This window comes from Panthera pardus, unplaced genomic scaffold, assembly GCF_024362965.1.
Source record: "Panthera pardus isolate Hobbes unplaced genomic scaffold, ASM2436296v1 HiC_scaffold_24, whole genome shotgun sequence".
Classification (NCBI taxonomy): Eukaryota; Metazoa; Chordata; class Mammalia; order Carnivora; family Felidae; genus Panthera; species Panthera pardus.
This window is the reverse complement of record NW_026526810.1, coordinates 62642118-62657637: the sequence shown is the minus strand read 5'-3', so window position 1 is coordinate 62657637 and position 15520 is coordinate 62642118. Positions and strand designations below refer to the sequence as shown.

The window sequence follows — 15520 nt, the reverse complement described above, 5'->3', positions numbered from 1 at the left end:
CTACCTCCTAAAGTAAAAATATCCTTATATACCTATGTTTATTAAACATATTGAAACTGTATGATTATCTCTCAGCTCAAAACCCACCCTTTTGCACTCTGCTTTCTGATATGGGGACTCCGCAAACCACATTCCTGTACTGCCATCTGTCTACATTTTATGTTCTGGTGATAGACCATGCCAGGGGATGTTGCAAAGGTAGAGAGAGGGGAAGGGATTCCTTCCTCTTTGCTTCTACGGGCTCCCCCTCTGCCTGCTGTGCCTGTGTGAGCATTATCACCACAGCTACTGCAGTGATGTTTCTTTGCTATGGCAGCAGGTGAATCCAGGGTGCGGTCTCTCCAACAGTTTGAGAACTAGCCTCAGTGGGCTTTCTTAGAGATAACACTAGCATGCTGCTACTCTATCTCCAAAAAATCCGGGTCCCGGGTTTATCATGCCTCTCTTCTGAGTTCACAGAAACAAGCAATAGCCAAGATACACTCCCTCCAAAAAGGGATTTTCATCAGCTCCACAGGACTCTATTCTAAAGAACTACATTTCAGTAATTCCAATTTCTTGTCTCTGCTCCCTCACCCTTAGGAGTAGAAGCTGCTTCTTACAACTGTTACCTCCATGAAAGCAGAGAGCTATCTTTATATACTTTCAGATACCTAGTTAACAACTTTGTACCTGGTTAATTTTTATATTAAACTCTGTTCAAATCACGTGTGCGTCCTTTTTGATGGCTGATCCCTGACTGATACAGCATTTCACAAAGAAAAGTGCAGGCCTAAAGTAGGCTTCCCTGGTGAATACTCAAAACACTTAAGAAAGAAAACAGAAATTTAAAATAAGTAAATAAAACTTTTAAAAAGAAAAAAGAAATATTTTTTATATAACGTTCTCTTGAGAAGAGAGAAAGAAGAAACACTTTTTTTTTTTTTTTGGCCAAAATAACAAAGTTGGACAATCAAAAACATTATCTGCTATCAAAATTTACCAATAAGCCAAAGGATACAGAACACAAAGGTCAAGAATGGAGCCTCCTGAGACCACTAAGAAGAGTCCCCAAGTTTGTTCAGGCTGTTGTAGGCTGCACGTGAAGAAGACAGAACAATGAAGACTCGGCCTAATGATGCGTGTATACCTCCTTACAGAAAAGGACCTTATTTTGGTCATAAAACATCTTCAACGTTTACTCTGACAAATGGCTAGCTAATTGACATTTTTTCAGCTGAATCCATCCAATCATTCCAAAAATTCCAGGCTAATTTACTATTAGCAACCTAGACAGGTCAAGTGTAGCCTGCTTAAAGGGCTACGTATGTGAAGACTCCCCATTATCTTTCTAATAATAAATATTACAAGTGGTCCAATTAGCATTCCTCCAAGGAGATGGAGAGGTCATTTCTACCATTCCTTCTACTTTTTTTTTCTCCAAGATGTCCACAAATTTGGAAGAATGGATTTCACACCAGATGCTAACACTTTATCCAGATTTATGAAGCCAACATAAATTTTACATGAAAATCAGATAAAGACATAAAAAAGAAAAATTATATGCTGTTCACTCTCATAAACATACATGCAACATCCAAAACTATAGCAAAGAAAGTGAAACGATATATAATAAGAATAAAATGTTATGCTAAATTAATTTAGTACTGGAAATGCAAGGTTGACCTAACTATTGGAAACCAATCACCAGGTTAAAAAAAAATGGAGGGTGGGGAGAAAAGTCATACACATATCTGAGTAGATATAGAAAGAACACTTGATAAAATCCCATACACTTTCATGTTAAAACCCAGAAATGTAGATTTAGAATGAAAAGTATTTGAGCTGAAAAAGTACTTACAAACATCTCCAGCATAAGTCACAGTTAATGATAAAATATTGGAAGCTCCCCCAACCTTTCCAATTCCAACCTTTAACCTAAGATTGGGAATGAGAAAAACATGCTTCCTCTCAACACTAATATTTGGAATTTTATTGGAAGTCCTGACCAGTTAAATAAGGCAAGGGCACTAAACAAAATGTATAAAAAGAAATGTAGGTGAGGGGATGTGTGAAATAAAGAGAATTAAGAGGTACACATTCACAAGACAGAAATAAACTTATTGTTCCTAGGCAACATTTTTGTTTAAAAGTTACATATCCTTTCTATAGACTCCTCAGTCTAGGACTGTCTACCTACTTATAATAGCATTTAACATACAATATTGCCCATTTCATTTGTTTTCCTAGATAGATGGCAAGCTTGAAGAGAATAGAAATTACTGGAGAGTAAAGAGCAATATAAAGGCAGATCTAACAGTGATTTAGAAGCAAATAGGTATTGGGATGCCTGGGTGGCTCTTGGTTAAGCGTCCAGTTCTGTGTCTCCCTCTCTCTCTCTCTGTCCCTCCCTCCACTCACACTCTATCTCTAAGTAAATAAACATTAAAAAAAAATTAGAAGCAAATAGGTATTAACAAAGAAAAATGAGATTCTTTTGAAATAAAATCAAAAGTATCAGAACAATGAAACATCAAGCAAAGGTTTCAAATGTTGTGAAATCTGGTATATAATAGGTAGAGAATATCTAACACTGCACTGAGCCACAGGAGGGTCATGAGGAGACCACTCATGTCTCCCTTCAAGATAGAATTGGCTTCAGCAGATGTACTTTGCTGACAGTTTCCAGTTGTTAACAATTTCAGATTCCAAAGCACCATTCACAGAGGCCACGGTCTCCTCCAGGCTTCTCCCAGCCAATGATTGACAACAGTAGGTGTACCAGAGCCCGGACATTCCTGCTCAATCTTTGCTGGAGCCCCCATCAACCTGACCGGGGTTTCTCAGAGCTGCACTTCAGTCCGAGGTTACCCCATCCAATCTCCCTCCTTTCCCTTCCTTTTTCACAAGAGCCACATGGCATTTTGTTAAGAAGGCTTTCCTTAAACTGGAGAGTGTGATGCTAAGTGAAATAAGCCATACAGAGAAAGACAGATACCATATGGTTTCACTCTTATGTGGATCCTGAGAAACTTAACAGAAACCCATGGGGGAGGGGAAGGGAAAAAAAAAAAAGAGGTTAGAGTGGGAGAGAGCCAAAGCATAAGAGACTGTTAAAAACTAAGAACAAACTGAGGGTAGATGGGGGGTGGGAGGGAGGGTACGGTTGGTAATGGGTATTGAGGAGGGCACCTTTTGGGATGAGCACTGGGTGTTGTATGGAAACCAATTTGACAGTAAATTTCATATATTAAAAACATAAATTAAAAAAAAAAAAGAAGGCTTTCCTTACCCACTGCTGCTCTTATTCTCCTTCACAGACATTTCCTCCTAGAACTATCCTATAATTCTGTCATGGTTCCTGCTTCACAGAGTACCAGAACGGACATTAACACTTGGTTTTGGACACTAAAGTATTTGTGATCAAAATACTAAGAGGAATACCAGAAATAAGAGTTACCACCAAAGATTGCCTGGTCAAGCAGCAAACAAGTTTGCCTCAGACACCAAATTACCTACCCAACCCCCATTATAATGATATGGGGATAGAACGTATTGTAAGAAAGGTAAATTATTGTCCTGGGAAACCCAATACTATGAAATTAGGAACAAAAAGTAAAATGGTAAACTAAGTTGGTTTTTTATTTACTAATAATTCATGAACCAAAACACCCATACACCCATGCTTCTGAACAACTGGCCACAAAATGAATCACATTTCCTTCTGACTTTCATCTAGTCAGTATAGATAATAAATCATGCCACCATTGCATTTTCATATTGCCTCACCTTTCCTCGTAGTTTATATTGCTGAGATGAGGAGGAGAACAGTAGTCAATAGAGACTGTATCCTCAATTCATTAATGCCAAATCCATTGCCTTCCCACTCTTAAATCAGGAAACAATAAATATTTATGGATTTCAGCTTGCAGAGAAAAGATCCTCAGGTTCTTGTAAGTTGTTTCTGCACTGTTATCTTGTCTTGATTCTTCCTCATTTACACAATTCACACTTCATTAACCAGACTGCATTATCATTCTCAGATTCATTATGTTCCCCTTATTTTGTTATTCAGTACTTTTCTAGTTCTATGTATAGGGACTTGGCCAGTATATTTGCCATAAAAAGTTTTGCATTTTAGCTAAAAAGGACTGATGTTCTGGAGGTAATCCCTCCAGAAAATATATTCCTCTTAATTAAATAACTTCCATTTCCTTTCAACAGAAAATCATTTCATCACAAAAGGGATCCCAAGTTAAAGCTGTACAGGTGGAACTCCAACAAATCCTGCAGTGAAGCCCTAGGTAAAGTACTCTGTTTGCTTAAGTTATTTGTGAAAACTGAAAAACATCACTTAAGTATATTTAACCAATAAACATACTGCTTTTTTCCCAAAAACAAAAATTCCTTTGTCTCTAGACTTCCATGTAGAATTATTTCAGGTTATTAAAACTCCAAGTGACATTTTTGAGTTTATATTCAATCTATGCTTGATGCTTTCATATTTTTCAAATACAAATTTACTATTTCTCAGAATCCTAAGTGCAACTAGCAATTAAGAGTATGTAGTGGTATTTAGTCCTTTACATAATATTGATGCCAAACAGATACAATCAGTGAGTCATGATTCTGTTAACTTTCAACAATTCTATAATCTATTAAACATCTGTAATGTATCACATCTCTAATCTCAAATTTGAAAAAACACTGTCACAATCACATAATTACTACTCATAACACCAGACTGTTCAATTTCTCTATCACACTGTTCTGTAGCTCATGTAACTTGACCTTGGGGAAAAACCCAATGTTCATAAAAGACCTAATTTCTATAGACAACCAATAATGGAATAGATATTAGTCATTAATACCCAGCCCCGTAATTGGTTTCATTCCTAATGGTGAGCACTATTTTTAACTATGTGTCTTAATTAATAACAATGAATCTAAAAGGGAGTTAATCTCTCTGTGTTTCTCAATCCCTTGAAGCTGGAGGGTGAAACCAGAGCCTGCAGGTAGGTGGAAATTCAATCTTTAATTCTACAGTATCTGGCTCCATTATTATCACCCCTTTTTTGGCTCCCCATAATTTATTTCTTTTTCAGTCACTCTTTTCTTTTGTTAATTCACTTAACTTTAATGATTTTCATTCATGTTGTTTAATATCCTTCTGGTATTATTCTCAGAGTTAAAACTGTATGATGAATAAACATATTCTTCAAAGCTCTAGTATCTTTTTAAAGATAGTATATGAAGTATATTGACTCTTCCATCTCCTTTTCTCCAAATATTAGTATCTTAAAACAAAAAGCAGTATCTATGCCTTCAGGATTGTATTCCTACTGAAACAACATGACAAGGGCATGCTAGCTTTCTTTCTACCAGATTTATTCAATCAGTTACCAGTCTGAAATGCTAGGTCTGTTTCCTGAAAATCATCAAAATTATCACAATAGGTAACACTTATTTAGCATTTACTATATGTCCAAGCATTTTCTTATGTTTTCTTATTTCAATTCATTTAGTCCTTAAAACAATTACAGAAGCTACTGACTCTTAGGATCTGCCTATAACAATGAAGAAACTGATACATCCAGCAGTCTGGTAACTAACATAGAACTAACATAGAACAAATAGCCGGTAAATGGGGGATGTGGGGATGCAAACAGTTTGGGCCTTGTGTTTGTGCTCTTAAACACTGCGTTGTACTGTTTCCTGGAAATGGCTCCTATATAAATGTTTCTTTCCATCCTCTCAATTTATTTTGACACATTTACTTTCAAACTTAAAAAACAATAAATATTACCCCTAGATATATAGCAAATCAAGTTGGAGATAAAGAAACAAGAATAAGGGCATCTGGATGGCTCAGTTAAGCATCTGACTTTGGCTTATATCATGATCTCAAGGTTTGTGGGTTTGAGCCCCACATGGGGCTCTGTGCTGACAGCTCAGAGCCTGGTGCCTGCTTCAGAGTCTATGTCTCCCTCTCTCTCCGCCCCTCCCCCTTTGGTGCTTTCCTTCTCCCTCTCTCTCTCTCACTCTCTCTCTCTCTCTCTCTCAAAAATAAACATTAAAAAAAAGCATAAAACTATTTAAAATTCCACCACCTGTAGAAACTTGGGGTGAATCCTAAACATTCACTCATGCAAAATGCTATTCCAGCCCCCAAAATAAGAAGATTTTCTCTATAAATGTTTCCTTAACTTACTGAAATCTTTTCACCCCACTTAATGTAGATTTAATGTTCATTTTTAAGCCTGCTGTGTATGAATATATCCACTTATTTAATCACTCTGTTATTCTTAAACAATATGTTTCCAATTAGCTTACATTATTCAAAATGCTCATAAGTAAAATAACATTACAAATACATTTTGTTCATTTCTCTATTTCCTTTCAAAACAATTCCAACAGGATTACTGAGGTGTGTTTTTGGTTTTTGGTTTGTTTTTTTTTTTTACTTTTATGACTCAACTGCCTTCTAGAATGACTGTACCACTTCATATCTCCCATGAGCTGAGAATGAGAAGCACTGCTTCCCGGAACCTACAGCAGCAACAGGTTTATCCATTCTGTTGAGAAATAAATACAAAACTGGAATCTACTTTCTGAACTTGGAGTAAATACAGAAAGACCTCTTCACCTGAAGTTTTCAAATTAATTCATACCTATTTTCTTAAAATTCTATAATTTTACTTGTACATTTAACCCTTCTAATCATCCAGAACTTCCATTGCTATAAAATGTACAATAAGATACTTTCTCTGCCCTTCTCCCGTGGCACTCTCTCTCTCTCAAAAAAATAAACATTAAAAAAATTGTTAAATGTATAACAAGATACTTACAACTTTATGTTTGCAATGTTGAGCTACATGTTTAACAACTATTGAATATTCTGAATTTATCTATTTTTATTTTAATTCCAGTGTAGTTAACATATAGTGTTATAGTAGATTGAATAACTCTTCATCACCTACATAATTGTGATGCCTTTTTTATCATATGTCAAATTCCCTTATTTGTATCACATTCTTAACTGTGTTTTATTTATCTGTTGACCTTTAGCCAAATTAATCACTGTTTAATTAGTATAGGTTTAGGACATATTCTAATATCTTTTATAGAAAGCATTCTCATTTTGTCCTCAATTCCCATTTCATTTCCTTTGGAAAATTTCCTGAGTTTTGAAACAGACGTTTGGATCACTTCGTAATGTTCCAAAAGATTTCCACTGGACTTCAAATGAGCGCTGCAGTTAGTGCACAAATTGGTCAGTGAGAATTGATATTTTTATTACTTGTCATCTTTCTTTCCCTCCATTTGCATGGTTTCATTTCCCTTATCATACAGGTTTCAAATATTTCAGAAAAAAATTTTTTTCAGTAGAATGCATACACTACACATTTTGTTCACTTATAATTGAAGTTTCTCTATTTAACAGATTATTTTTGACATTATATTTATTAAAATGATCTTATTAGGGGCACCTGGGTGGCTCAGTTGGTTAAGCATCCAACTTCACTCAGGTCATGATCTCACAGTTTGAGTTTTAGCCCCGAGTTGGGCTCTGGGCTGACAGCTCGGAGCCTGGAGCCTGCTTCACATTCTGTGTCTCCCTTTCTCTCTGCCCCTTACCCACTCATGCTCTGTCTCTCTCTCTTTCAAAAATAAATAAATATTTAAAAATTTAAAAAATAAAATGATCTTACTAAATTTAATATTTCTTAATATTTGTCTTAGGTTTTTGAGGTCGACAACTGTGTGATTTGTTAATTAATATATTTTGCAACAATCCCTTCAGTAGGATTACTTGATTTAATCTTCTTGTCCATAGCATATTATTGAAACAGTGCTGCAGGCTTCCTTCTTTATGTTATTGATTTTGATATTTCACCTATAACCAGATTTTGACTGCTGGTTTAAAAATTCTATTAAAACAATCATGTTAAAAATATTTCTTAATATTTCCTATTTTACTAAGAGATGTTATCAAGAATCAATTTTGAGGGGCACCTGGGTGGCTCAGTGGGTTAAGTGTCTGACTTTGGCTCAGGTCAGGACCTCACAGTTTGTGAGTTCGAGCCCCATATCTGGCTCTCTGCTGACAGCTCAGAGGCTGGAGCTTCCTTCAGATTCTGTGTCTCCCTCTGTCTATGCCCTTCCCCTGTTAATGCTCACTCGCTCTCTCAAAAAATAATAAACATTAAAATAAATTTAAAAAAAAAGAATCAGTTTTGAAACTTATCCAGTGAGTGTTTAGTACTTCCATTCCCTAAATTTTCATGGAAACAGCTTCTGAAACTAAATATTACTCATCTCTTCTCAGCATATTATGTGATGTGCTGTGAGATTTCAAGAATTTTCTCTTGATAAACCTACCAGAGGGTTTAAGTAGGAAAGTCACATGATCAAACTTGACTTTTGACAGACATATCTCAAAGCAGACTATAGAATCAACTGGACTTGAGGAAGAATGGAGCAGAGAGATCTTTTCAACTGTCAAGATGATAAAATACATAGACCAAAGGCACACAAAAAAAAAAAATGACGATAGAATGAAGAGAAGAGAAATGAAGAAATATTCACCAATAAAAATTGTGCAACTAGAGGTGGAAAGGGAAATACAAACAAGAGTGCCACACAGGTGTCTGTATTGGGCATCTGGGAAAATGGTAATGATATTTATTAAAACAATGGTGTGGAATATGAGTTCAGTTTTGGCTTGATAACTTGAAGGTGGAAATCAGACTTCCATTTGTGTGTATCGTATACAGCTATGAATATATTGCTCTGGAGTGCAGTGATAAACCTACAGATAGAAAAGTGAACACATAGGTACTAAAAAGCAGAAGGAGGGAGATCATTCATGGCTTTGGTTAAGTGACTATTCATGCATTTTGGGTCCCAGGTCCTTTCTAACTTTTTACTCTTACTTTTAGCACATGAGCTTTCGAATGTCAGGGTTACTTCACTTTTAGCCATAACATTAGCATCAAATTCAGGAAAATATGGATCAGGAAAATCCGTTTGCACATGAAGATTTGTCCTTTTTATTTGGGAAAGAAAACTCTCCACAGATGACATTGATTTTCAATTCAATGAACCATTCTGGGCTGCACAATCCATCTTAACATCTCAAGGAAAATGAGATTATAGTAACTGGTTTAGAAAAATCATATAACAAACTTTCAAGTGGGATAGGCCTACACCCTCCTAATTTGAATGATTTTAGCTCACTACCTGAACAAATGGAATTTCTATTGGCAAAAAGTTGGAAGGGAAATGACTTTACAGAAGACAAGAAGCCAAGGTCAGAAGGAGTTGCAGAAACGAGGAAGGGCATGATATACAGTATCAAATCCTGCGGTAAGATCAAGGTAAATAATGATTGAAAAGAAAGTGTTATGTGACATATCCAGGATCCAAAGCTTCTTCCTAACAAGGAAGAGACCTGTGGACACTAATTTTAGCTTATGAATGAAAATTAGTTTGGACCAGCTTGCCAATGAAGAGTTGGAGAGGAAAAAAATTAGAAAAGAACACAAGATATAAAGATTTGACTTTTTCAAAAGAGAGTTCACTATGCTAATAAGTCATAATGCTTAATGTTCTCTTAGTTACAGGTCAAGGAAAATTTAAAGAGGAAGAAAATTAATTGATGGGTCTTGCATAAGACCCAGGATAAATTGAAGGGGCCGTCCTTGAATGTCATACTGCCATGGTTTAGATCAGGAATTCTGGTATCCTGCAAGCATAGATACAAATTCTGGCTCTGACAATTAATCATTCTGGGACTCAGTTTCTACACTAGTAAAATGAATCTAATAAAACAGTGATTATATTATAGAATTTTATAAAGTTACAATGATGTACTGAGTACAGTGGCTTGCATGGAGGAATCACTTAATATGTTTTATCTGTTAATATTATCTTTGCTTAACAAACATTTCCTTACTTACTAACGGTATTTTTTCTCTCATACCCAATATTTTATTTGATATAGAGGTCCATGCATGCACCATGAAAATAATGTGTCTTGAACAAAGCATTTCAATTTGGACACCTGACTTGCATGATAAATTGTACAAAAAAAACCCCACAGATGAGGTGAAGCAAGGTGAAACTTATTCAACAGTTTCAGCTTGATGATCTGTATTTGAACAGTGAGGTAAAATATCTAGCTGACAAGAATTTGCTAGTATGAAAGCAATGTGAAGGTGACAGAAATGTTTGAGATTTTTCAGTTGTGGAAATACCTAGTTAAGTGGTCAGGGGAAATGTCTTGAAATCTCTAACAGGAAAACAAAATGCCTGATAATGGAATAAGAAGGGAAAAATAGTAATTCTGTTTTCTTTGTATTTCTTTTCCAATTAAATTATTTCTAACTCTAGGATATGAATAAACTAGTAGGATAAATAGGAAACTACATTTGTACCACTGATTCTCACTTTTCTTCATGTTTTATCCTCAGGCGATTTGAAATCACCTCTTCTGTCCAAGTCAATGAATGGACTAAATGAATCTGTTGTTTCTGAGTTTATGTTGTTGGGACTCGCTAGTTCTTGGGAAACTAAAGTTTTTCTCATGTTGATATTTTCCTTGATTTATTTGGGGATCATCCTGGGAAATCCCTTCATTGTCTTTTTGGTAATTTTGGATTCTCATTTACATTCTCCTATGTACTTCCTGCTGGCCAACCTATCCCTTATTGATGTGGGGCTTTCCTCTACCACAGTTCCAAAGATGATTACAGACCTTCTAAATGAGTATAAGATAATTTCTTTCCAAAGTTGTATGACACAGATATGCTTCATCCACATCATGGGAGGAGTGGAGATGGTGTTACTCATCGCCATGGCATTTGACAGGTACACAGCAATCTGTAAGCCTCTTCGCTACCTGAACATCATGAACCCTAAAATATGTGTTTCTTTTGTAATTGCTGGCTGGGTCATTGGGGTGATCCATGCTATGTCCCAGTTTGCTTTCATTATAAACTTGCCCTTTTGCGGTCCTAATAAAGTAGACAGCTTTTACTGTGACTTTCCCAGGATCATAAAACTTGCATGCACAGATGGAGCCAAGTTTGAGTTTATTATTGCTGCCAACAGTGGCTTCATGAGCATGGGCACCTTCTTCCTGCTAATCCTTTCCTATATCTTCATTTTGGTCACTGTCTGGAAACGTTCTTCAGGAGACTTATCCAAAGCATTTGTCACTCTGTCAGCTCACATCACTGTGGTGGTTCTATTTTTCACTCCATGCATGTTTCTCTATGTATGGCCTTTCCCCACGTCATCAATTGATAAATACCTATTCATTGTTGACTTTGCTATCACCCCTGTCTTGAATCCTGCCATCTATACATTACGGAACAAAGACATAAAGATATCAATAAAAAGATTGAGCAAATGGGGACATTATGTCAAATTCTGCTGACTCAATCTGGCTTTGAAGCTCTAAAACTATACATCCATCAACCTATTGGATATTTTCACTTAGGTTTCTGATACTTGCCACATCTGGAGCTGGACATAACATCTATGTCACTGAATAGATTTCTACTACTTCTGTAAAGCATTTACTCATCACCCTTACTACCATTGGAATTGTGAATCCACTATGATATGGGTTATTTTATCAGACAGCATTACTATCTACTAAATATTTATAATTGAAATTATGATCATTTTTACAATAGAAAGATATAATTACATCTCTTCTGCTTCCCACAGGTTTGCAAATGAACTGCCAACTAGCTCTGGAGAATGTTAGGAATCATTATATCAAATATATGTGAGACTAGTAATTCTATGTAGTTTACTCAGTTTGTACTCCTTGAGAAGATCCAAAGTCAAAATTTGATTATAATTTATTTGAAAGCTGATTTTTGGAAACAACATCATTAATGATTTGGAAAGTGAGACGGAGACATGAAGGATGTTTATGTTGATAAATGTAATGGATTCGAGCCTATCATGGTCCTCTGGGGGACTCTATAAACTGTGGCTTAGAAATGTCCTAATTTAAGGTAAAGGAAGCTAGAGTACTTTTTAATTTTCATAGAGTGCATTAACTTCTTGGTATGTCCACTCTTCCCCACATGTAATACTGTGCATTATAGGAATATGTCAGGTAGACTTTCAGATGCTGGCAGTAGAGAACCACCTCCATGTTTGGTAACAAATGCCAAGGTATATCCCACTTTTCAAAGATACTTGATCTGTACTAAACATCACTTCATCCTGCTATAGATTTTTAAAGCAGCAACCGGATAAGATAATTCTGGGTTGAAAATCACTATTTTAAAAGTCATTATGGATTTTCATTCAGCTCATGCTTATTGACCTCATGTTATTTGGTCTCTACTAAGGCCTAGCAACTAGCCAGAAATGTTTTTCTTTTTTTTTTTTTCTTTCTTTCTTTCTTTCTTTCTTTCTTTCTTTCTTTCTTTCTTTCCTTTTCTTTTTCTTTATTTATTTTCCTTTCTTTTTTGTTTTTAAATTATTTTATTGAATTATAGTTAATATACAGTGTTATATTAGTTTCAGGTGTACAATACGATTGAACATTTCTGTGCATTACTCAGTGCTTATCACTACAAAGTAGCTACCATCTGTCAGCAAATAATATTATTACCATCTTATTTACTATATTCCTGATGCTGTGCTTTTCATTTCTGTGACTTATTTATTTTATAACTGAGTTTGTACCTCTTAATCCTCTTTATTTATTTCACCTATCCTCCCACCAACCTCCCCTCTGGCAACTATCACTTTATACTCTGTATTTAAGAGGTTTTTTTTTTTAATCTCTCTTTTTTTCTTTGCTCATTTATTTCTTAAATTCCACATATGATGAAATCAGATGTTTTTCCTTCTCTGACTTATTTAATCTAGCATTGTACTCTCTAGGTCCATCCATGTTGTTGCAAATGGGAACATCTTATTCCTTTCATGACTGATTAATATTCCATTGTGTATATATACCATATATTTATCCATTCATCTATTGATGGACATGGGTTGCTTCCATATCTTGGCTATTATAAATAATGTAACAAGAAAAGGGGAGCATGTATATTTTCAAATTAGTGTTGCATAAATGTTTTCTTATTATAAGAAATCTAAAGAGGACGGAAGAATATTTTAAATCATAAAGATCTGTACTAAGATCACCCATATGGGCTAACAAATTCTCCATGTAGTATCCATATGTGACTCAGTAACTTCAAATATCACTGTTTCTATCCTAGACCACTGGTCTCCTAGAAATTATCCCAAAGGGACAGGTCCATGAATTGGGGGAAAATATATTTCCCACTCTCTGGCATACATGTGACTTACAAAAGTGTCTATAACTTTGCCACTTCCTTCTCATCTGGTCCAACAGCATTATATCATTACTGTAATGGACGTGGATTATGTCCTCTGGAATAGAAAACTAGAGAGTTGATAAAGCCCTGAGACAGAATAGTGAATGTATGTTGCCGTATCTGCCAGAAGAAAAAAATGCTTCTGAAAATTTTTGCTAATAACCCCCCTCCCCCCAGGGAAGACGGTAGAGTAGGAGGACCCTAAACTCACCTTGTCCCATGGATACAATTAGATAACACTTACATAAGAGTAAACAACCCAGAAAAGGACCCAAAGACTGGCCAAACATACTCTACAACTGAAGGTAGATAGAGGCCATGTTGAAGAGGTTAGGAAGGGTGAAGACTCAGTGGGAACCTAAACCCTCAGATTTGACCACTAGAGTGAAGGAACTGGGAGTGTGAGAGGAGCAAGAAACAGACTACTTATACCAGGGAGCCTACAAAAAGAAGAGAAATCCCCATACCCTATGACTTTGAAAATCAAAGGGACCAGATTTCATGAGTGCTTACAACCTGCAGGACTTAGAACCTGGAACTTTAAAAATCAGCACACTCTGCTCTGAGAGAGCCCAGAGGGTGCTAAGAATCTGACCCACTGACCTTAAAGGGACAGCACAGAGAATAGCTCACAGAGATACAGCTTGAAAGCAACAGTTTAAAAAAGGTGCCTGGAGTTTATGGGAGGAAGAGTCGGTTACTAATCTCACAGTTCTCTGAGGGACTTCTTTAGGAATAAAGGAGATGGTAGGTGCCATTTCCGTCCTCCTCCCCCTCATCATAAATATGTAGCCACCTGTGGGAACCAGCACTACTCCAGCACTCACTACCTAACTTGCTTACAGTACGCCCCACCCTCTTGAGCCAGGCGATGCTGTGGACTCCCTCCTCCAGAAGATGTGTACAAACTTTGCCAACACTGCACCTCTCCGCCTCCCACGTAAGATGCCCACACCTTGTTAAAACTGCACCTCCAGCCTGCACGTGCTTTACTGAATTACTGAACAGCTTGGCTGGCCCAGTCTCTACAGCAGCCTCCTCCATATGGAGGAGGAACTGCACACACAGCTTACAGCATCATGCTCCCACCCTGCCAGCCAGTCTCTGCAGCAGGTGTGTGTTCGCTGTGGAGGAGGGCCAGCATCACTTAGTTAAAAGTTTTAAGTGCAGGGGTGCCTGGGTGGCTCAGTCCGTTGAGTGTCCGACTTTGGCTCAGGTCATGATCTCGCGGTCTGTGAGTTTGAGCCCCGCGTCTGGCTCTGTGCTAACAGCTCGAAGCCTGGAAACTCCTTCACATTCTGTGTCTCCCTCTCTCTCTGCCCTTCCCCCACTCATGCTCTGTCTCTCTCTCTCTCTCTCTTTCTCTCTCTCTCTGTGTCAAAAATAAACATTAAAAAAAAGTTTAAGTTCAACACACTACTTTCATGGGCAAGAGATGAAGGTGACTTTCCCAATACACAGAAACAGATACAGAGTGTCGGAAAAAATGAAGAGTCAAAGGAAAAAGTCACAAATGAAAAGTAGGACAAAACCACAGCAAAAGACCTAAATGAAACAGATATAATTAACATGCCTGATAGAGCATTTGAGGTAATGATCATAAGGATAATCAATCGACTTGAGAAGTGAGTGAAGGATATCAGTGAGACCCTTAAGAGATAGAAAATGTGAAAAAGAACCAATTAGAGATGAGGAACACAATATATGACATTTAAAATACACTTGATAGAATAAATAGCAGATTGGAAGAAGTGGAAGAATTAATTAATAACTAGAACAGAGTAATGGAAAGTAATCAAACTGACCAAATGATAGAAAAAAATTATGCAAAACTAGAATAGACTTAGGGAACATAGTGACTCCATGAAGTGTAATAACATTCGCATTATAGGGAATTCCAGAAGAAGAGAAAGAAAAGGGGGCTAAAAATTTATTTGAAGAAATCATAGTTGAAAAGTTCCCTAATCTGGGGAAGGAAATAGATATCCAGATCCAGTAGACACGCAGAACCCCCAACAAAATTAACCCAAGGAATTCCATATAAAGACACATAGTAATCAAAATAGCAAAAATGTGATAAAGAAAAAAAAATTAAAGCAGAAAAAAAAAGACAGTTCCATGTACAAGGGAAACCCCATAAGAGTTATCAGCTGATTTCTCAG

At 36.5% G+C, this 15520-nt stretch overlaps 1 protein-coding gene across 1 annotated transcript; it reads left to right on the top strand.

The window, feature by feature from the left end:
• The first annotated feature begins 10486 nt into the window (after window positions 1-10486).
• On the top strand, window positions 10487-11422 carry LOC109255609 (olfactory receptor 4F15-like). The gene has a single exon (XM_019430440.2). It carries the CDS (start codon window positions 10487-10489, stop codon window positions 11420-11422), a length of 936 nt encoding a protein of 311 aa, XP_019285985.2.
• Window positions 11423-15520: the final 4098 nt, after the last annotated feature.

Excerpts from the sequence above, each read along its gene's own strand:
- LOC109255609 (XM_019430440.2), top strand. The coding sequence starts at position 10,487 with ATGAATGGACTAAATGAATCTGTTGTTTCTGAGTTTATGTTGTTGGGA.